At 44.5% G+C, this 22,344-nt stretch overlaps 1 protein-coding gene across 1 annotated transcript in view; it reads left to right on the plus strand.

Moving 5' to 3' along the window:
* LOC311231656 (neuronal acetylcholine receptor subunit alpha-7-like) overlaps positions 1-22,344 on the plus strand; it is a gene marked incomplete at its 3' end in the record, with an annotated part of 481,793 nt that overhangs the window by 236,809 nt on the left and 222,640 nt on the right. The window contains exon 3 of the mRNA XM_084318284.1: positions 4,614-4,658. Within this exon, the coding sequence (XP_084174410.1) occupies positions 4,614-4,658 (45 nt within the window). The remainder of the gene's footprint in view (positions 1-4,613; positions 4,659-22,344) is intronic.

Genomic DNA, 22,344 nt, shown 5'->3' on the forward strand with positions numbered 1-22,344 from the left:
TTCAACAAGATCAAGAAAAACATTGTCCACATCTCCATCCCCAGTGACATCACATCTGACATAAATTATCATGTAAGCTTTTCCATGAACTGTGCTTTCATCCAGTGTTATACTGATACGTGAATCCTGCGATTTGACATGAGAAACAATTTTTTTTTTCATCTCTGTGGCAATGTGCTCTATGATCTGTGCACAAGAATGATCGGATTGGTGAGCTGGCCCGACTGTCGCACCGTTCAACTCATTAAGTGTCATAAGGGGGTTCAATTTGGTATAAGGCAACCTTTCTTTAGCGACAGTATATGCTGCCCTGAATGAACTGGCTGTCTCCTTGAGCAAATCAGATGTGATTTCGCTCACTTTTCTTGGAAGCACTTCCTTCTGGGTTTGACATTCTATAGCTTGCTTATGAGCAACGCTATCACTGTGCAAGTATATTTTCTTCCTCAACTTCTTGCTCTGAGAGCTAGTCACAGTCCCATTCATCCACTGCTCTGCCAAATGGGCTCCAAATGATTTATGTAACAATATCTTGGCGTTTTTACATGGAAGGCAGCCAATGCATCCCTCCTTGGCAAATAACCAGCTATATTTATTTTTCCAAAAGATCCACTGACTCGGACCCCAGCATTGTGGTGGTTGAGTAGCAGCGCAGTCCAGGTCTAGTGGTGGAGACTCGGGTCTGGCAGTGGCAAACGGCGCGGTAACAATAACAGGTGCACTGCGCACAGGAGCAGCAGAGCTAACACTAGGTACTAGCACTAGCAGTGTCAACTTCAGTGACAGTAGCGCTGCTAGCTGCTGCACTAACAGCGTCAGACTTTGGCCTTTTTATAAAACCAAAGCTGTCCAGCTTTGTACAGCCTTGCGGCGGGTTGAGCCTTTTTTTTGGCGGCATGTGGCGTACTGTTTAGTGTTTATGTTTTCAGTTGCAGCCTGCAGGACACAGACTGACCGGCAGCCTTCTGTTTACATCAGCTGCTTCTTCTTCACTAGGTTGGAGTAGCGTTAAACTTATGGGGCGACGCTCATGGGCGACACATAGCGGCTTGGAGGTGAAATGCAGCCTATTCCACAACATTAATTACTCTGTTCTTTTAAAAACTGAAAAGAAAAATATGATCTATTAACAATTTATTTAGGTAGCATAAATAATACTAATTCGTACATAAAAAAAAAAAAAAAAAAAAAAAAAAGATTATATAATTTTTTTAGAGACCCCCACAGGGGGTCTTGACTATGGGGGCTCAGACTATAGCTATGGGGGCTGAGCCCCCATTGGTCCCCTCATAATTCGAACACTAAAGAGATCAATAAGCCAAGGAAGGGGGGAGTATTTGTGTGCGTGTGTGTGTGTGTGTGTGTGTGTGTGTGTGTGTGTGTGTGTGTGCGCGCGCGCGCGCGCGTGTGTGTGTGTGTGTGTGTGTGTGTGCGTGCATACGTGCATACGTGCATACGTGCGTGCGTGTGTGGTAGGGGGGCGGGAGACTTATGACACAGGGTCTTAGTCAGGGAATGGAATATAATAAATTACTTCACACTACAAGTGGTTTGAATTGACTTTACCAAGGTAAATACATGAGCTGTTTAACACTTTGAGAGCCAGTCCAGGTTTTCCTTTTTACCCCCTTGAATGCCCAAATCCACTCCAATGTTAACTTAATATCACCTAATCTATGTTTTAAATTATGGCTATGTGTCTAATCTGCCCGTCGCTTATCAAAGACTCATTTTCCAGTCAACATTGTCGAAGCAGATTGTTTTTTTATCGCTTCATTTCCGTTTGATAGCATTTTGAAAATCACTCATTTTCGCGGAAAAAAACAACCCATTCTATGATAATCGCCTTTTACTGGAATATTCTAGAACGTTGTCATTTGTCGGCCTATTTATGAATCATTTTCAAATAAACGCTAGATAATCAATAGTATATGTGTGCGCACGCACGCTCGTGCCGCGTGCTGATAATCGCTGCTCTTATTTCCTGATGGCTTTTACAGTCAAAACAGCTATATCACATATAGGGGAAACGCTTATACATCTGTGAAAACGAGTCTGATTATCCTAAGACTGATAACATAGATTCCTTACCTGAGATCAGATGGTATCCAAATAGATTATTCCAATTCCTGATCACCATTCGAAAAAATCGATCATTGTATTGATCAACCGTGTGTACAGTAGAACACATAATCCCTGCTGCTCTTCAGGCTCCGGAGTGATGCCGGTCGATGCCGGCTGCATGAGTGAGACGTAAAATGTGGAGTCAGAAATCCTTTCTCCCATTCACTTTCATTGAGTCCAATCCAAAAGGGTGATTTACCATCTGGGAGACGATAGGGGGCGCTTTTTTCACATCTGAGAGCCTGGGGTGACTGGATCTCCAACGGTAGGCTCGCTTGATGCAATATGATTTCAGATAGCTAATAAAAAAAAAAAACGAATAAAACGAATATTCTCGTGAGGTGGGCATTCAACCCGGGGGGTAATAACCAGAGAAAAGCTGTGAGTGGCATTCAAAGTGTTAAAGAGCATTTCACAAACCCTGGGTCCTTCTTTTTATCCACCCATGGTGAAAATAAACGTTGTTTTACTTTTCCGTTTACCAGTAATCTTGTCCGTTGAATTGTATGTGGGCTGAGAGGTAAAATGATTGTACGTTTTGTTAACTAGCCTAATTTCAAGAGCCACATTGCTAACACTAAATTACCAGATGTCATTGACCTGATCTGCAATGCGAACAATTCCAGGCAATTTTTGGCTAGAGAGAAAGCAGCCAAAATACATCACCCATGAGAGGTCTAGAGAGATCAAAGATACACCAAGTCATTTCACTTCAAAGCATGATGAAAGGTCCTCTTTTAATGAGATGATTAACCTCTTAACATCCAAGGGCCCACATGTGGACGATTCCTTGCCGACCTCTAGTGGCTCGGGTGTGCATTTATTTTAATACAATATATAGGTAGAATTAAAGCCCTATTTGTTGCCTGTCGATTGCCCTTTCAGGTGACAAAGTCCGTTCAGCGGTTCTCGAGTTACATGCCGATATGTGAGGCGTGCCCCAAAGTACGCAAAAGTACACATTACCACCCCCGACCAGGGCCGGATTAACGACCGGGCCGTTTGGGCCGCGGCCCATGGGCCTCTAGTGACGAGGGGCCTCCAAATTTTTTTCTTTTTTTTTCTTTTTTACTTTTTTTTTTTTTGTATTATTATTTTGGAGATCGATGTCATACTGTGACACTGAAATGAAAAAATATTTCATCAACAAAAATATTTAGTCAACAAAAATATTTCATCAACTAAAACAGTACGTCACACCCCGTGCCTCTCCCTGCCGTCTGCAAGTGGCTAATCTTGAGTTTCCGACCCCCCAGTAAGCTAACCATGGATAAATCCAAAAAAAGGAAAGTCTGAGGAAAATAGAGGGTTTAATTCAGCGTGGACAGATTAATTTGCTTTCACGACTAACAATGCAGGTTTACCTGTAGCCTATGCCTGATATGTGGTGCGAAATTAGCCAACAACAACGATTACTGTCATTTTGATTACTGTAGTTTGCCTGGTATGTAGTCTTGGTTAGTGGCTGCCCCACCAATGTTTTACATGTAAAAACGCCACTATGCGTGCGTGCACATGTATGTGTGTGTGTGGGGGCCTCCATAAGAGTCTGGCCCAGAGGCCTCTGAATTCTTAATCTGGCCTTGCCCCCGACTCCCGGGGCTCTAGCTCCGTCAATCATTTGGCGATCTCGAAAATCTTTGCACAGGGTTGTAGCTTTTTGAGTGTGGCTTTTCAATGATACCCCATGATATGATAATTGGGGATCTAATACGGTCTCTATTGATCGATTTATGATAAAGAAAAGCAGGGTCCCCTTATAGGGGGACCTTAAGGCTTAACAGGTTAAGAAACAAGAAAAGACAAAGGGACTTGGGTCAGATGACATTGTACAGATGAAAAGAGGTCAGATTATAAAAGCATTCTTGTTTTCATTATGTAATGCAGATAATTCATGCTGACCACTAAGCCTTTAATGGTACTACCTCTCCAGTTAAAATAGGTTTTTATGTTGGTGTGGCCCGTCAGGTTGGCTCTCAGGAATAGCGCTGGCGAGTAGAGGACGTTTTGAGGTCCAGTGTGAAGCTGAGACTAATCTTTCATTGCAATTGTTATTTAGAGAGGATTCCACCCGCTGTGCATTCTGTGCCAATGTGTTTCTTAATCTCGTTCCAAGTTTCCCAGATATGCTGTGGTTATTGTGCATTCTAATGCTCCACAAGGGGGATTTTCTTTATCCTCTCTAGACGGTTTCAAATTGACAACATAAAATGTATCTCATGTTGCAATGTTTGCTATTGAAATAACTGAACTGTTCCCACCAAACCGTTTATATGTCCCGAACACCTCCACTTGCACAGTGCTGATAATGTTCTCTTCTTTCTTTCTTTCTTTCTTTCTTTCTTTCTTTCTTTCTTTCTTTCTTTCTTTCTTTCTTTCTTTCTTTCTTTCTTTCTTTCTTTCTTTCTTTCTTTCTTTCTTTCTTTCTTTCTTTCTTTCTTTCTTTCTTTCTCTCTCTCGCCCCCTCTCTCTTCTCTACCTACCTGGAGGATGAGAAAAATCAAGTCTTGATCACAAATGCTTGGCTGCAGCTGGTAAGTCTCCTCTCAATACACATTTTGAGTGAACGTTCCATTTATGATCATTCTGGGGGAATTTTGGGGAGGTGTGTGTGTAATAATAAAAATAATAATAATACACTTTCTTTGTATAGCACCCAGTGGCGGCCGGTGGGTACTTCGCCACTAGGGGCGCTATACCAAACATTTTGCAAACATGTACAGTACAGTACCACGCAACAGACTCATGGCAAGACGTGAGCGATTCGACTCACGCTCACGGCAATGAATCGGCTCTTATGAACGAGTCGCTCAGCTGTTACTACAACAACACACAACCAGTCAAATAAAGTATAGTCTACCCAGGTGGCCAAAAAGTTCCGGCCCATTAATGGCCTGTATCCGGCAGGCCGGAAGAAATTAGTCGGCCCAAGTCCGGCTGCCAGAGTCGGCCAAGTAGGCGGCAATGACTGACTGGCCGATTCCGGCCCGAGTACACTGGGCCAGGTCCGGGGTTGCCGGAAGCGGTGAACGTCCGGATCGGCCCAGTAGGCGGCAATGACTGACTGGCCGATTCCGGCCCGAGTACACTGGGCCATGTCCGGGGTTGCCGGAAGCGGTGAACGTTGGCGGAATCGGCCCAGTAGGCGGCAATGACTGACTGGCCGATTCCGGCCCGAGTACACTGGGCCATGTCCGGGGTTGCCGGAAGCGGTGAACGTCCGGTTGCCTAAAGCAGCCCAGATGCGACCCACACATGCTGGGCCAGGTTTGGTTGCCCGAAGCCTAGCCGACACTGCCAATGCAATACTGGTACTACACAGTAAATTACGCAGAGTAGATTTGACTCAAACTGAGTAAAGAAATTTTACTCAGTTTGAGTGAAATGTACTCAGTTTGAGTCAGCGGAATTTACTGTGTACCCATCTGCCAGAGCTACTCCACTATCTGCCTATGACCGTACATTACCGGAAATACAGTAGGAAATGGTTGATTAGTAATACAATGCCACATATTTAAGGACCCTTCCCTTTACCAATTCAGTATTGGCATGTCCCTCATTGAAAAATTCAGAAGTTTACATGCTGTCTCCTACCTCACTGAAATATATTCTCAGTGTATGTACACAATATACATCATTCTGCAGTGAAGCTCAAATATCAAGTAAAGTAACAATTACCCTCATACATGCTACTTTTTCCAGTTAAAAATGACAACTTGAATAGATATTTAAACATTTATTAACAAAATATCACATCCTCCTCTCTGAACCCAACGATAAAGCCTCCAATGAAATGAACCCATTGTTCCCCTGCAACAGCTTCTCCCACAGGGGATCTTTGATTAAACACCTGCTAGCAGAAGAATATAGACAGTCAGAAAAAAAGTTCACTGTTTACTACTTAAGTACATTTAAAAGTAGAAACTTTGACTTTTACTCAAGTGTGTACTTTCACTTAAACTTTCATGTTAGTCTAGCTTAGCAACATTTTTTAGGAGAATTAATACAAAAACAAGTGATATGGCCATTCAGTTGTAAATGAAAGCCTGCATTTAGTAAGACGTTGTTTATAAATGTCTTTTGGTTTGGTTATGAATGAATGACAGCATCTCTATAGCACAGCTCTATTACTAGGACATAAAGTGCTTTGGAATGACTGTATACATCATTCACAACGGGTGGCCCCAGCAGGAATCAAACTCCTAACCGTGACAGTGTTAGTGCCATGCTCGGACCCCAATGTTATGCGGGGCTCTGCTCATAGGCGGGCGGCTCGTAGTCCTGGTTGTAGAAGCAACCGTCGCCCTCCATGGAGACCCCCCTCCTCCCGCGTCACCCCAGCGAGGTGGCGGGTGGCGACCCTGACGAGGTGAGCCATGGTGGGGTGGCGGGGGGCCGGCAGGGGGGGGCTCCGGAGAAAAGCGCCAGGGGGCCGGGCCGAGAGGCGCCCCTGGGGCACCCCGGGAGGCGTGGGCATAGCCTTACGGACCACGGGGGAATAGGTGACGTGGGGGCGTAGCGTGGCGGGGGTCTGGGGGAGCTGTCGCCGGCCCCGGCGAGGCGTGCTGGTCCCCGACGTGGAGGGGACGGGACTTCCACTCACTGCCCTACACGAAAAGTGAAAAAGGCAAATAAAAAGAACGAACCACAAATTCAACGACATAAGAGAAGAGGATGAGATAGAGAGAGAGAAGAGAGAGAGAGAAGAGAGAGAAGGAAAGCAAGATAGCAAAATACAACAAGAGCCACAGTATGGAAGCAAATGAGTGACATAAGTATTTGAATTTGATCAGACACCGAATTTATAGCATTGAAAATAATTACTTTGAAAACATGTATCTGAATTGAATTTATAGCATTGAAAATAATTACTTTGAAAACATGTATCTGAATTTTTTCAGACACCAAATTTATAGCATTGAAAATAATTACTTTGAAAACATGTATCTGATTTTTGAATTTTATCAGACACCGAATTTATAGCATTGAAAATAATTACTTTGAAAACATGTATCTGAATTTTTTCAGACACCGAATTTATAGCATTGAAAATAATTACTTTGAAAACATGTATCTGAATTTTTTCAGACACCGAATTTATAGCATTGAAAATAATTACTTTGGAAAATGTATCTGAATTTTTTCAGACACCGAATTTATAGCATTGAAAATAATTACTTTGAAAATCATGTATCTGAATTTTTTTGCTCCGAATTTACCTATGTGAAATAAAAATTCAATGTAAAAAATTCGAATGTATAATAAAATTCAATGTAAAAAAAATCGATGCATAATTGCGGTGTATAAAATTCGATGTAAAAAACCATCATCCGGGCTACCCAGACAGGATAAGCAATCGAGCCTGGATGCAATCGAATTGACTTCTGGCCTATCACTGCACGGCTTTGTCAGTCATGTGATCACACCAACCCGGGAGAAAGATGGCGGTATATATACATACGTTGGGGAGAGAATATACATACGGTGGGGAGGAGACTGTACATTAGGAGGGGGTGGGTGGGAGAGAAATATACATACGGTGGGGAGAGAATATATACATACGGTGGGGAGGAGACTGTACATTAGGAGGGGGTGGGAGAAAATATATACATACGGTGGGGAGGAGACTGTACATTAGGAGGGGGTGGGTGGGAGAGAAATATACATACGGTGGGGAGAGAATATATACATACGGTGGGGAGGAGACTGTACATTAGGAGGGGGTGGGAGAGAATATATACATACGGTGGGGAGGAGACTGTACATTACGAGGGGGTGGGAGAGAAATATACATATGGTGGGGAGAGAATATATACATATGGTGGGGAGAGAATATATACATACGGTGGGGAGGAGACTGTACATTAGGAGGGGGTGGGTGGGTGGGAGAGAAATATACATATGGTGGGGAGAGAATATATACATACGGTGGGGAGAAGACTGTACATTAGGAGGGGGTGGGAGAGAAATATACATATGGTGGGGAGAGAATATATACATATGGTGGGGAGAGAATATATACATACGGTGGGGAGGAGACTGTACATTAGGAGGGGGTGGGTGGGTGGGAGAGAAATATACATATGGTGGGGAGAGAATATATACATACGGTGGGGAGGAGACTGTCTATTATATGTATATTTCTCTCCCACCCACCCCCTCCTAATGTACAGTATCCTCCCCACTGTATGTATATATTCTCTCCCCATCATATGTATATATTCTCTCCCCACCGTTCTCTTGGTGTAAAAAGTTTAAGACCAGGGTGAGGCCAGGCTATGGATGGCTTTGAAGGTGAGGAGTAGTGTTTTGAAGTTAATGCGTTCCTTGATCGGGAGCCAGTGGAGGGAGTGGAGGACAGGAGTGATGTGTTCGCGGGACCGGGTGTTAGTGAGGAGGCGGGCAACTGAGTTTTGGACCATCTGCAGTTTATGGAGGGAGCGGGAAGTGATGCCAGTGAGGAGGGAGTTACAGTAGTCCAGGAGGGAAAAGATGAAGGCGTGTATGAGGGATTCAGCAGCAGGGGGTAGAGGCAGTGACGGATTTTGGCAATGTTGCGGAGGTGAAAATATGAAGTTTTGACAATGGAGCGGACATGGGGTCAAATGAGAGGGTGGGGTCGAGGATGACACAGAGGTTGCGGACTAGGGGGGAGGGGTGATGGTGGAGTCATTGATGGTGAGCGTGATGTAATACAATAATTTATACTGTAGCATTACAAACCATTTGACAGCCAGGTCCTGCACCTCCGTTCTTGTCCTCTAGGAGCCATCGCAGCATGGCCAAGACCTTCCTCATCCAGCATACTGTCCGCGTGTAACTTATTGCCAGCGGAAGAGTGCAAGAATGCTTCCGCATTCGTCACCGCACGCCAGTACGGTAATGCGCCTTTCCTTTCGCCCCGCTCAGACAAATGCATGTAGTACATTGCAACACAACGCAGCATTTCCACGGCTGTCTTTAACTAGCAGGACGCTAGTGGGCTAGTCGCTAAAATATATAATTGTACCAACACAGATATTAGGCAGTACACACATTGTCCTGCAATACATGTACAGTGAATGCACAGCTACATTCGCCATATATTTCTATCGCTGCTGCGGTCTACAGTGAAATGCAATATTATTATTATTATTGTAAAGATTATCATTACAATCGCAGCCTGGAGGCAATGTTACAAGTGTACGAGGGTTGTGTGCAAAGAGCACAGCCTCTCAATTTGCACAACGTGCACAAAATAATAATTGTAATGATCTTTACAATAATAATAATATTGCATTTCACTGTAGACCGCAGCAGCGATAGAAATATATGGCGAATGTAGCTGTGCATTCACTGTACATGTATTGCAGGACAATGTGTGTACTGCCTAATATCTGTGTTGGTACAATTATATATAAAACGATATATATATTTGAGCGACTAGCCCACTAGCGAGGCAACCTCCTGCACCATCGCAGCAGCGCCGAGCGTGGTGATACAAGCGGGCTGCTCTGAGGAAAGGAGCCCCTTCACGCTAGTGGGCTAGTCGCTCAAATATATATCGTTTTATATATAATTGTACCAACACAGATATTAGGCAGTACACACATTGTCCTGCAATACATGTACAGTGAATGCACAGCTACATTCGCCATATATTTCTATCGCTGCTGCGGTCTACAGTGAAATGCAATTTTATTATTATTGTAATGATCATTACAATTATTATTTTGTGCACGTTGTGCAAATTGAGAGGCTGTGCTCTTTGCACACAACCCTCGTACACTTGTAACATTGCCTCTCCAGGCTGCGATTGTAATGATAATCTTTACAATAATAATAATAATATTGCATTTCACTGTAGACCGCAGCAGCGATAGAAATATATGGCGAATGTAGCTGTGCATTCACTGTATGTATTGCAGGACAATGTGTGTACTGCCTAATATCTGTGTTGGTACAATTATATATAAAACGATATATATTTTAGCGACTAGCCCACTAGCGTCCTGCTAGTTAAAGACAGCCGAGGTTGAGTAGTTTCTTCTGATATCACTTTCAAACTCCAAGTGATTTGTTGCAATGTACGCGGAAATGCTGCGTTGTGTTGCAATGTACTACATGCATTTGTCTGAGCGGGGCGAAAGGAAAGGCGCATTACCGTACTGGTGTGCGGTGACGAATGCGGAAGCATTCTTGCACTCTTCCGCTGGCAATAAGCTACACGCATACTGTCCTTCTGAAGCTCTGAAGTCATTAGTGGCCATGAACCTAAAGAGAGAGAGCGAGAATACGTTAGTAGATAGTCTAAGGCCAGTGATTCTCAATATTATTTTGCATATCTAGGACCTCTAATTTAGTCCATGTCATGCACATCTACATACAATATACTGTAGCATTACAAACCATTTGACAGCCAGGTCCAGCACCTCTCCGTTCTTGTCTTCTAGGAGCCATCGCAGCATGGCCAAGACCTTCCTCATCCAGCATACTGTCCTTCTGAAGGTCTGAAGTCATTAGTGGCCATGAACCTAGAGAGAGAGCGAGAATACGTTAGTAGATAGTCTAAGGCCAGTGATTCTCAATATTATTTTGCATATCTAGGACCTCTAATTTAGTCTATGTCATGCACATCTACATACAATATACAGTAGCATCCATCAACACAGGATGACCCTTTCCAGCTGTTGAAATGAAAGTCCCAGATTGAAAAGTATATATATACACAGTCACACACACAATAAAACATTGTATACATCACTTACAAGCATGACCACTTGAAGATCTTGAAGACTTGGTAGATCTTGACCGTCTTGGGAGAGAGAGAGAGAAGGCATTACAGGATGACTCTTTGAAAATGATGTCCCAGATTAAAAAGTATATATTATATATACAGTCACACACACAATAAAAAAAATGTATACATCACTTACGACCACTTGAAGTAGTTGTTCTTGAGCCGTCTTCTGCGTTCATCTCATTGATGAGATACAGCACTGTAACAGTATATTTGCAACAATGAAATTATATATTTTATTACAACTCTATCAGCTGAGTAACAATATTCATCAAAGTGTTGCGTGTTACAGTGTAGGTTAGTTTATTAGTGCATGACAGTAGGGTTAGCATACTTTTCACACTATAAGCCCCACCTGAATGATAGCCAGTTAGCAGCTCCGGGTACAGTATGTACCCCAACGTTAGCTCTCATAACGTTAGCAGCTCCTGGTACAGTATAGGTATCAAAAGTTATCTCTCATAGTCATAACGTTAGCAGCTCCGGGTACAGTATGTACCCCAACGTTAGCTCTCATAACGTTAGCCAGTTAGCAGCTCCTGGTACAGTAGGTACCAAAAGTTAGCTCTCATAGTCATAACGTTAGCAGCTCCGGGTACAGTATGTACCCCAACGTTAGCTCTCATAACGTTAGCCAGTTAGCAGCTCCTGGTACAGTAGGAACCAAAAGTTAGCTGTCATAGTCATAACGTTAGCAGCTCCGGGTACAGTATACAACGTTAGCTAGTCATACCGTTAGCCAGTTAGCAGCTCCGGTATTTTACAGATCCCGCCAGTTTAATAATATCGAGCTAATAACGTTACAGTAGTCACTGAAAACACAGACTAAACAGCACTCATTTATATCAGCGGCACGCATTACTTATAAATAATAAAAGTGTTGCACAATTACCTGAGGAGAAGATGCAATTCCGTTGCTCACGACATGGTGCAGGCTCTGTCTGTAGCGCGCTTCAATTCAAATTTCAAACCGGGATCCCCCACAATGCAACGCATCAGTGTTGCCAGATTTGAGAGTCAGCCTTAATCTGACAAACCTTTGATAATAATGGGCGGTTCGGATATTGTTAATCCGATCTGGCAACCATGCTATCCTTGTTTCTCCGCACAGACTGACCACGGTTTTGATTGATTGATTGAAAACTTTGTTAACAGATTGCAGAATGGGTACAATACAGTACAGCTCAATACATACAATTGTTAAGGGCATGCAGACCAGAGAAAGACGTTCGTCTTGTTTACATCAGGGACCCCCATTTTCAATTCATCATAACATGACATGTGACATACAGATAGACACTTCTATACATTTATGACATACCAGATTTGCAAATACAGTAGGCCTACTGTTTGTGATACAAAAAGAGTCTAGAAAAGAGAGTATATATTTGACGTAGAACCGTACATTATAGGTGGGGGGGGGGGTAGGAGGGGTGGGGGGGCACACTGTACAATGCACAAGCACAACTGTACATTGGAATATTGACAAAACCATGTTTGGTACTTTACTGTACATTGGAGGGGGTTGGGTTAGGACATTTACAGGGGCCAGTTTCGAATTGCAGTCTCCCGTAGGTGTTCTTTGAGAGTGTTTTGAAAGTGGGTAGTGATTCACATTCCTTTACATCTTTGGGTAGGGCGTTCCACATTGATGTGGCATAATTGCGAAACGTGTTCCTGTTTGAGCCGAATCTGGGTTTAACATGATTTGTGGAGCTCCCTCTATGGTGTTGTGGTCGTGGTATTCACTGACCTTTGGAAAGTATTTTGATATGTACACATATATGGGTACCTTGATCGTGTATAGTGTATCTTGTAGACAGGCCCATTGCAAGTTGCTGCGCGCTGTCGTCTACTCTAAGCCGTTGTCACGTGGGCAGGGGCGAGGTGGGTTCTAGGAGTAAGGTCAAGCATGTAGTCTGACCAGTTTGTTTTGAGATGAATTGTGTAGCAGGGTCAAGTCAAGTCAAGTCAAGTCAAGAGTTTTAATTGTCACGGCATACAAGTATACAATGAAATGCGGGTGGTCTTGCCCGCAACGATATGCAATACGTGGTACAACATATAATAGAATCCAATAAAAAAAAAACATTGTGCAATAAACAGGTAACAGGTAACATATTTGTGACATCTCGGTATCTGTACATATTATTTACAGGGCATATAGGACACGGTCAAAGAACACCAGATCCAGGCGTACAACTAGAACCACCAGAACAGTGAATACGAGCAAAGTAACACGACTAACTGGTAACGACAGATACAGATTACAAAACATACAATTAAAAACTAAAAATCTCTAGAAAATCTAGTCAATTTACAAACCAATGAGCTTCTAGATACAGTAGAAAGGATATGCAGCCAGTATGAGCTTCTAGATACAGTAGAACAGATATGCAGCCAGTATGAGCTTCTAGATACAGTAGAACAGATATGCAGCCAGTATGAGCTTCTAGATACAGTAGAACAGATATGCAGCCAGTATGATCTTCTAGAGACAGTAGAACAGATATGCAGCCAGTATGAGCTTCTAGATACAGTAGAACAGATATGCAGCCAGTATGAGCTTCTAGATAAGACAGTAGAAGAGATATGCAGCCAGTATGAGCTTCTAGATAAGACAGTAGAAGAGATATGCAGCCAGTATGAGCTTCTAGATAAGACAGTAGAACAGATATGCAGCCAGTATGAGCTTCTAGACAGACAGTAGAAGAGATATGCAGCCAGTATGAGCTTCTAGATACAGTAGAACAGATATGCAGCCAGTATGAGCTTCTAAGATATTCCTTTATTGATCCCCTTGGGGAAATTCAGGCATCATAGCAGCATGGGGGGGAGGGGGGGATGGGTACAGGTAGTAAAACAACACAGTATACAGGTAGTAAAAGACAACACAGGCAGTGTAAACAATTTGATCAATATGGTCAATATAATTTACTATCTGACTAGCTGAGGAATATTCACATTATTCACAGTGTCACATGAGGTGCAGTATGCAAGAGGTAGTGTTATAATTTACTATCTACTGAGTGTACATTAATCAAAGTACCAGGGTAGTCTACTTTGTCCCCCTTGGGTTCCTATAAGTCCCAGGTCAATGTCTGGTAGCAGTCGCTGTCGCTGCCCCCTGTTGTGGGGCCTGGAGGCTGCTAGTCGCTGCCCACTGTTGTGGAGCCTGATGGCCGCTGGTATGAAGGACTGTCCGAGGCGGTTAGTTGAGTGTCGGGGGGGGATGAGTCTGTGGCTGAACGAGCTTCTCATCTTGACTAGCTCGTCGTAGAGGGGGTGGTAGGGGTTCTCCATGATGGCATCCAGCTTCCTTATCATCCCCCTCTCTCCCATCACCTCAAGTCTAGGTAGCTCGACTCCCACCACGGAGCTAGCCTTCCTCACCAGCTTGTTGAGCTTGTTGGTGTCCCTTGAGTTGATGTAGCCTCCCCAGCATGCCACAGCATAGAAGAGGATGCTGGCCACAACAGACTGGTAAAAAGACTGCAGCAGTTTGTTGCACACATTGAAGGACCTGAGTCTCCTCAGGAAGAACAGCCTGCTCTGTCCCTTCCTGTAGAGGGCCTCTGTGTTGTCCGACCAGTCCAGTTTATTGTTCAGGTGTACCCCAAGGAACTTGTATGAGTCCACCATCTCCACATCCACCCCTCGGATGGAGATGGGAATCGGGGGGGGCCTCTTCTTGCCCCTCCGGAAGTCCACCACCAGCTCCTTGGTCTTACTGGTGTTGAGTTGGAGGTGGTTGCTGTCGCTCCACCCCACGAAGCTCTCCACCAGGGCTCTGTACTCCTCTAGATACAGTAGAACAGATATGCAGCCAGTATGAGCTTCTAGATAAGACAGTAGAAGAGATATGCAGCCAGTATGAGCTTCTAGATAAGACAGTAGAAGAGATATGCAGCCAGTATGAGCTTCTAGATAAGACAGTAGAACAGATATGCAGCCAATATGAGCTTCTAGACAGACAGTAGAAGAGATATGCAGCCAGTATGAGCTTCTAGATACAGTAGAACAGATATTCAGCCAGTATGAGCTTCTAGATACAGTAGAACAGATATGCAGCCAGTATGAGCTTCTAGATACAGTAGAACAGATATGCAGCCAGTATGATCTTCTAGAGACAGTAGAACAGATATGCAGCCAGTATGAGCTTCTAGATACAGTAGAACAGATATGCAGCCAGTATGAGCTTCTAGATAAGACAGTAGAAGAGATATGCAGCCAGTATGAGCTTCTAGATAAGACAGTAGAAGAGATATGCAGCCAGTATGAGCTTCTAGATAAGACAGTAGAAGAGATATGCAGCCAGTATGAGCTTCTAGATAGACAGTAGAACAGATATGCAGCCAGTATGAGCTTGTTGCATACTCATGTTAAACAGTTGGCATTAGTGCAGAATTGAACTAAAACTGTCTCATAGGAACGGATTCTGGAATGGCATTTTGAATAAATGACTAAATGACATAAATGAAAGCTCTCATCGACTCCGACAGATTGCTAGTCATTCATAATGGCATCGAAAGACTGTCCAAATGACCTGTGTTGTGTTAGCTTGTGTTAGCTTGGGGAGCTGCGGTCTGTGTTGTGTTAGCTTGGGGAGCTGCAGTCTGTGTTGTGTTAGCTTGTGTTAGCTTGGGGAGCTGCGGTCCATGTTGTGTTAGCTTGTGTTAGCTTGGGGAGCTGCAGTCTGTGTTGTGTTAGCTTGTGTTAGCTTGGGGAGCTGCAGTCTGTGTTGTGTTAGCTTGTGTTAGCTTGGGGAGCTGCGGTCCATGTTGTGTTAGCTTGTGTTAGCTTGGGGAGCTGCGGTCCATGTTGTGTTAGCTTGTGTTAGCTTGGGGAGCTGCGGTCCATGTTGTGTTAGCTTGTGTTAGCTTGGGGAGCTGCAGTCTGTGTTGTGTTAGCTTGTGTTAGCTTGGGGAGCTGCGGTCCATGTTGTGTTAGCTTGTGTTAGCTTGGGGAGCTGCAGTCTGTGTTGTGTTAGCTTGTGTTAGCTTGGGGAGCTGCGGTCCATGTTGTGTTAGCTTGTGTTAGCTTGGGGAGCTGCAGTCTGTGTTGTGTTAGCTTGTGTTAGCTTGGGGAGCTGCGGTCCATGTTGTGTTAGCTTGTGTTAGCTTGGGGAGCTGCAGTCTGTGTTGTGTTAGCTTGTGTTAGCTTGGGGAGCTGCGGTCCATGTTGTGTTAGCTTGTGTTAGCTTGGGGAGCTGTAGTCTGTGTTGGGTTAGCTTGTGTTAGCTTGGGGAGCTGCGGTCCATGTTGTGTTAGCTTGTGTTAGCTTGGGGAGCTGCGGTCCATGTTGTGTTAGCTTGTGTTAGCTTGGGGAGCTGCGGTCCATGTTGTGTTAGCTTGTGTTAGCTTGGGGAGCTGCGGTCCATGTTGTGTTAGCTTGTGTTAGCTTGGGGAGCTGCAGTCTGTGTTGTGTTAGCTTGTGTTAGCTTGGGGAGCTGCAGTCTGTGTTGTGTTAGCTTGTGTTAGCTTGGGGAGCTGCGGTCCATGTTGTGTTAGCTTGTGTTAGCTTGGGGAGCTGCAGTCTGTGTTGTGTTAGATTGTGTTAGCTTGGGGAGCTGCGGTCCATGTTGTGTTAGCTTGTGTTAGCTTGGGGAGCTGCGGTCCATGTTGTGTTAGCTTGTGTTAGCTTGGGGAGCTGCAGTCTGTGTTGTGTTAGCTTGTGTTAGCTTGGGGAGCTGCGGTCCATGTTGTGTTAGCTTGTGTTAGCTTGGGGAGCTGCAGTCTGTGTTGTGTTAGCTTGTGTTAGCTTGGGGAGCTGCGGTCCATGTTGTGTTAGCTTGTGTTAGCTTGGGGAGCTGCAGTCTGTGTTGTGTTAGCTTGTGTTAGCTTGGGGAGCGGCGGTCCATGTTGTGTTAGCTTGTGTTAGCTTGGGGAGCTGCGGTCCATGTTGTGTTAGCTTGGGGAGCTGCGGTCCATGTTGTGTTAGCTTGTGTTAGCTTGGGGAGCTGCAGTCTGTGTTGTGTTAGCTTGTGTTAGCTTGGGGAGCTGCGGTCCATGTTGTGTTAGCTTGGGGAGCTGCAGTCTGTGTTGTGTTAGATTGGGGAGCTGCAGTCTGTGTTGTGTTAGCTTGGGGAGCTGCGGTCCATGTTGTGTTAGCTTGGGGAGCTGCTAACTATAGAGGCCATAACCACAGTATTACATATACTCTTGTTAGCTTTATGAGGCTACATCAACACGCTCCTATGAGTGCAGCATGTTAGCTTTATGAGGCTAAATCAACATCCTATGAGTGCAGCTATAATGTTAGCTTTATGAGGCTACATCAACATGCAGGCTCCTATGAGTGCAGCTAATGTTATGAGGCTCTGCCCCCCCTCCACTCCTCTAACACCCACCTCGCTCTGCCCCCCCCCCCTCCACTCCTCTAACATTTTATTTATTAATTTTATTATTATTATTTATTTGTTGCCATTAAAATAATAGGCAAGCATAGGGCTAAAACATTTTCATAAACAATAATATAATTTTTTGTTATTTGGTTATAATAAGGGCTTTTCTATGCATTTGTCTGATTGATTGATTGATTGAAAGCTTTATTGACAGACTGCAGAGTGGGTACAGTACAGCTGTATTCACTTGTTGCGGTGGTCTCAACGGAACAATTTTGATTGACAGTCGATTCTGCCAATCACACCGCTGTTGTGTGTGGGGGCGGCGTCGCTTGACTGAAACTTCGGCTCTGCCCCGGCAACCATTGCCGAGCCAGAGCCGGTTTATCTTTGGCGAGCCCGAGTCGGCTCTGCCCCGGCAACCATTGCCGTGCCAGATCCGGTTTATCTTTGGCGAGCCCGAGTCGGCTCTGGCACGGCAAGCCGAGCCGGGCCAGAGCCGGTTTATCTTTGGCGAGCCCGAGTCGGCTCTGCCCCGGCAACCATTGCCGTGCCAGAGCCGGTTAATCTTTGGCGAGCCCGAGTCGGCTCTGCCCCGGCAACCATTGCCGTGCCAGAGCCGGTTTATCTTTGGCGAGCCCGAGTCGGCTCCGCCCCGGCAACCATTGCCGGGCCAGAGCCGGTTTATCTTTGGCGAGCCCGAGTCGGCTCTGCCCCGGCAACCAGAGCCGGGCCAGAGCCGGTTTATCTTTGGCGAGCCCGAGTCGGCTCTGCCCCGGCAACCATTGCCGTGCCAGAGCCGGTTTATCTTTGGCGAGCCCGAGTCGGCTCTGGCACGGCAAGCCGAGCCGGGCCAGAGCCGGTTAATCTTTGGCGAGCCCGAGTCAGCTCTGCCCCGGCAACCATTGCCGTGCCAGAGCCGGTTTATCTTTGGCGAGCCCGAGTCGGCTCCGCCCCGGCAACCATTGCCGGGCCAGAGCCGGTTTATCTTTGGCGAGCCCGAGTCGGCTCTGCCCCGGCAACCAGAGCCGGGCCAGAGCCGGTTTATCTTTGGAGAGCGCGAGTCGGCTCTGCCCCGGCAACCATTACCGCGCCAGATCCGGCTCATCGTTGGCGTGCCGTGCCGGACATATGCCGAGTGTGCCGACCGGTAGCCGGAATTGGGCCGAGTATGCTGGCCACCTGGGTAGACTCTAATTCACAACTTGAAACACAATATATAAATAGAAAAGTTAGAAACAAAACTTGCACGTCTCCAAACACAGGCAGATCTCTCCCTCTCTCCTTCTCTCTCTCACACACAGCGCGACGTGGAATCGATTCATTACACAATCAGACCTATTATATACCAAGAATAACTTCAGTATGAGTACAGGGCTGTACACATATTTTGCATATTGTTAAACGAGCCAAGGCTAGCTATTAAACTATCGATATGAATCGACAATCTGGGACCCTGATGTAAACAAGACAAACGTCTTTCTCTGGTCTGCATCCCCTTAACAATTGTGTGTATTGAGCCGTACTGTATTGTACCCATTCTGCAATCTGTTAATAAAGTTCTCATTCATTCATTCATTCAAACATAGACGATATTGAACAAGCCATAATCCACGTATTTTCAATCCGAGAGAGCTGCAGTAGTTAAATCAATGAGCCATCGACATAGTCAGTGTGGTAACGTTATTATTGCATCCAAGATTGATACACGGCTGGCTAGGCAGTTGGTAGTCATAGTCTTGTGTTATAAAATAAATAAACAATCAGCAATGTCTCGCTTCATGAATGGCCAGCAGTAGCCTAACAGTACTGCTCCTAAAAAAAACTATTTACAAACGTTAACGTTAACCACAGAGAGAGAGAGAGAGAGAGAGAGAGAGAGAGAGAGAGAGAGAGAGAGAGAGAGAGAGAGAGAGAGAGAGACTCACTGTTTAGTTGAAACGTCCAGGGCAGGAGAGCTTGATAAACGTGTATAATCCACTGATGATGTATTCCAGACCACTGTCCACTGTAGTCTGTCTCCAGACTGCATCCGCCATATAGCTTGTTAGCCCAGTGTTAGCTCGTTAGCACAACACAAGTACATTCCTTTGTCCATTTCCGCTCGAACAGACTGCAAACTACCTGGCGTTCTATCGCCATGCTCTAAGACAAACTCTAACCTTAACCAACTTTGAAAGAGTGCCTAAGCTTAACAGTCTAAAGAACTTGCAGTCACGGCACGCTCGTCTAAGACAAACAGCTGCCTGCATCATTCTCACAACAACACAACTATCTCCACCGACCAACCTAGGAATAACCTAGAATTGGAACATTAGAAATTGGATTCGGCCAATCAGAGATCGTCTCTGTGAAATTCTGCTACGGAAAAAAATACTGGCGTCGGCCAATCAGAGAGCGTCTCCGCGAAATGCGGCTACAGATATTCTTGACGCTACTGGCTAGACCGCTTCAAATCGCGCCCGGATTCCAACATAATAGTCATATTTCAACGCACAACGCGTTATGCACTGATTGGCTGTGACGGATACAGCGATCAAACTGTGACGCGCACTCAGAGCGCTATCGCGTATAGCCCGGGCCGAGAAATACGAAAAAATAAAAAAAACTTGATGTCACTTCCTGCTCTGGAAAACGAGTGTTTTTTAATTGCGATAATAACGTTATATTGTGCATTGGAAATACAAACATACTTAAAATGAGTAAATATTAAAAAACGTATTTTTCTTGTTCTCTCATATAACCAGGGTAGTTCCTGAGGGGGGGCGGCGCCCGAGCGCCCCTAGTGGCGAGCCGCCACTGATAGCACCTTTCATACAAAAATGGCAGCTCACAGTGCTTTATAACAGAAAAAGACAGGCATAAAATGAGCACATAAAGTGCAGACCTATAAAATCACAGTTTTTCACATTAGGATATAACATCCCAATAGGCCACCTTGTTTATGGTTTGATGTGTTTTATATAATGGCATGCACATTTCTTGATTCTGATTGGCTGAAACATTTCTCATAACACATGCTCGTGATCCCAGAACCCACCCACAACCAAATTACAATCACTCCGCCAGTTTGAGTTTTTATAAATGAAACCAAGATGGCGGACAATAATCTTTACGAATGGATGTGTTGATAGCGTCATAACGACTCATTCAAAAATAATTCTGTCACGTGGAATGTGTTAGTTTCTTACACAATGTTGGATTATGTAATTGGTTGGTCATGACTCATTGTGGAACAAAATATAAATCGCGGGAAGTCTGTTGTTAGATGCCATTCGTCAAAAGGACACTCATTTCACGGTTAATAACATTTTCAAGCAATCAATCAATCAATCCAATAACACACGCTCACTTCATTCTTGCCTTGAAACAGCGCACCTGGAATCAGGGCTGGTGGTCTATCGCCCTGCTCTAAAGATAAACTCTAAGCATAACCCACTTCGAAAGAGGGCCTAAGCATAACCAGTTCGAAACAAGGCGGACATTAATAAAATGTTCAATCAATCAATCAATCAAACCAATAACACACGCTCACTTCATTCTTGCCTTGAAACAGCGCACCTCCGAGCTGCTTCCACACGCTTTTTTACTACTTTTTCTGCGGATGGTTTTGTCAATAAATCTTCAATTAATGTGTGTTTATTGTATAGCAATAAGGTTGGATGAATTCGGTCATTGTATAAAAGCATTACATCACGCAACAGAGTGTGTTATAGAAATTAGATCACACCTATGGGAGTCTAACAACCACCCATAGGCGTGATCTAATTTCTATAACACACTCTGTCGCGTGATGTAATGCTTAAATGGTGTATGTGTGTGTCAAGTCAGGTCAAGTCAAGTGTTGCTTTATTGATTAAATGCAGGCTTCATGACACTATGGTGGCAGGAGAGGGGAGGTTCAAGTGTAACGGAGGTACCGCAAGTATATCCACAGTCACGATGGACTTCATGTGTTGTGACTGTGGCACATAGCGGTACTGCAAGTAAAACTCACTCCCCTTAACACTTTGGTTGCCACTTGTTAACATGGTAAAATATGGTTGAATGCCACCACCCACTTCAATGATAGCATTGTGAACGCATAATCTCTGTCTTAAATGATGGCTGTGTCTAATCTGCCCGTCACTTATCAATGACTTGTTTGCAGTCAACATTGTCGAAACGGATTGTTTTTTAATCGGTTAATTTCCGTTTTATAGCATTTTGAAAAGCCCTCGTTTTCTTGAAAGTTTCAGGAAAATATAAAGATTCCGTGATAAACGGCATTTACTGGAATATTCTGGAATACACAAAAAACGTTGTAATTTTTCTGCCTATTCATGTATAGTTTTCAAATAAACGCTAGATTATCGATAGTATATGTGTACTTATGCACGCTAGAGAAGCGATCTGAAAAATATATTCTCTCATTTCCTGATCAGCGCGCACACACACACACACACACACATGGGGCAAACGCTGATATATAGGTGGAAACAGATCTGATTACCCCAAGACTGGTCAAATAAATTGCTTACCTCAGATCAGATGTTCTCCAAAAAGATTATTCCAATTCCTGATCGCCATTCCAAATATTGATCGCATTTATTGATTCAGCGTTGGGTACTGTAAATATGTATTCCACATTGTTTTGTGGCTCGGCGATCACTTCGGTCTCTTCAGATACCTTGACGGAAAAGTAAAATGAGGAGGCTGAACCCCATCAGTCTAATCCAATGGGGTGCAGTTACACAGGGAGAGACGATAGGGGGCGGTATTTTCCCAATGGAGCTCAGAGAGAGTCGCTAATAAAAAGAAATACGACAAACAAACGCTATAGCGTTGGTGGCATTCAACAGTCGGCATGAACTAATGACAAAACGCGTCCGTGGCACTCAAAGTGTTAAAAGGCATCCAGACACATGACCAAGAAGTGAATTCACCTCTTGGTATAGTGGTCTGCGATGTCGCCTGCAGCACGGGAGACCGGGGTTCGACTCCCACTCAGGGCATGTCAAATAAGTTGGTTATGCTTAGAGTTTGGAATCAGGGCTGGTGGTCTATCGCCCTGCTCTAAAGATAAACTCTAAGCATAACCAACTTCGAAAGAGGGCGA

The sequence above is a fragment of the Notolepis coatsorum genome, assembly GCF_963971535.1.
Source record: "Notolepis coatsorum genome assembly, chromosome: 7".
NCBI lineage: Eukaryota > Metazoa > Chordata > Actinopteri > Aulopiformes > Paralepididae > Notolepis > Notolepis coatsorum.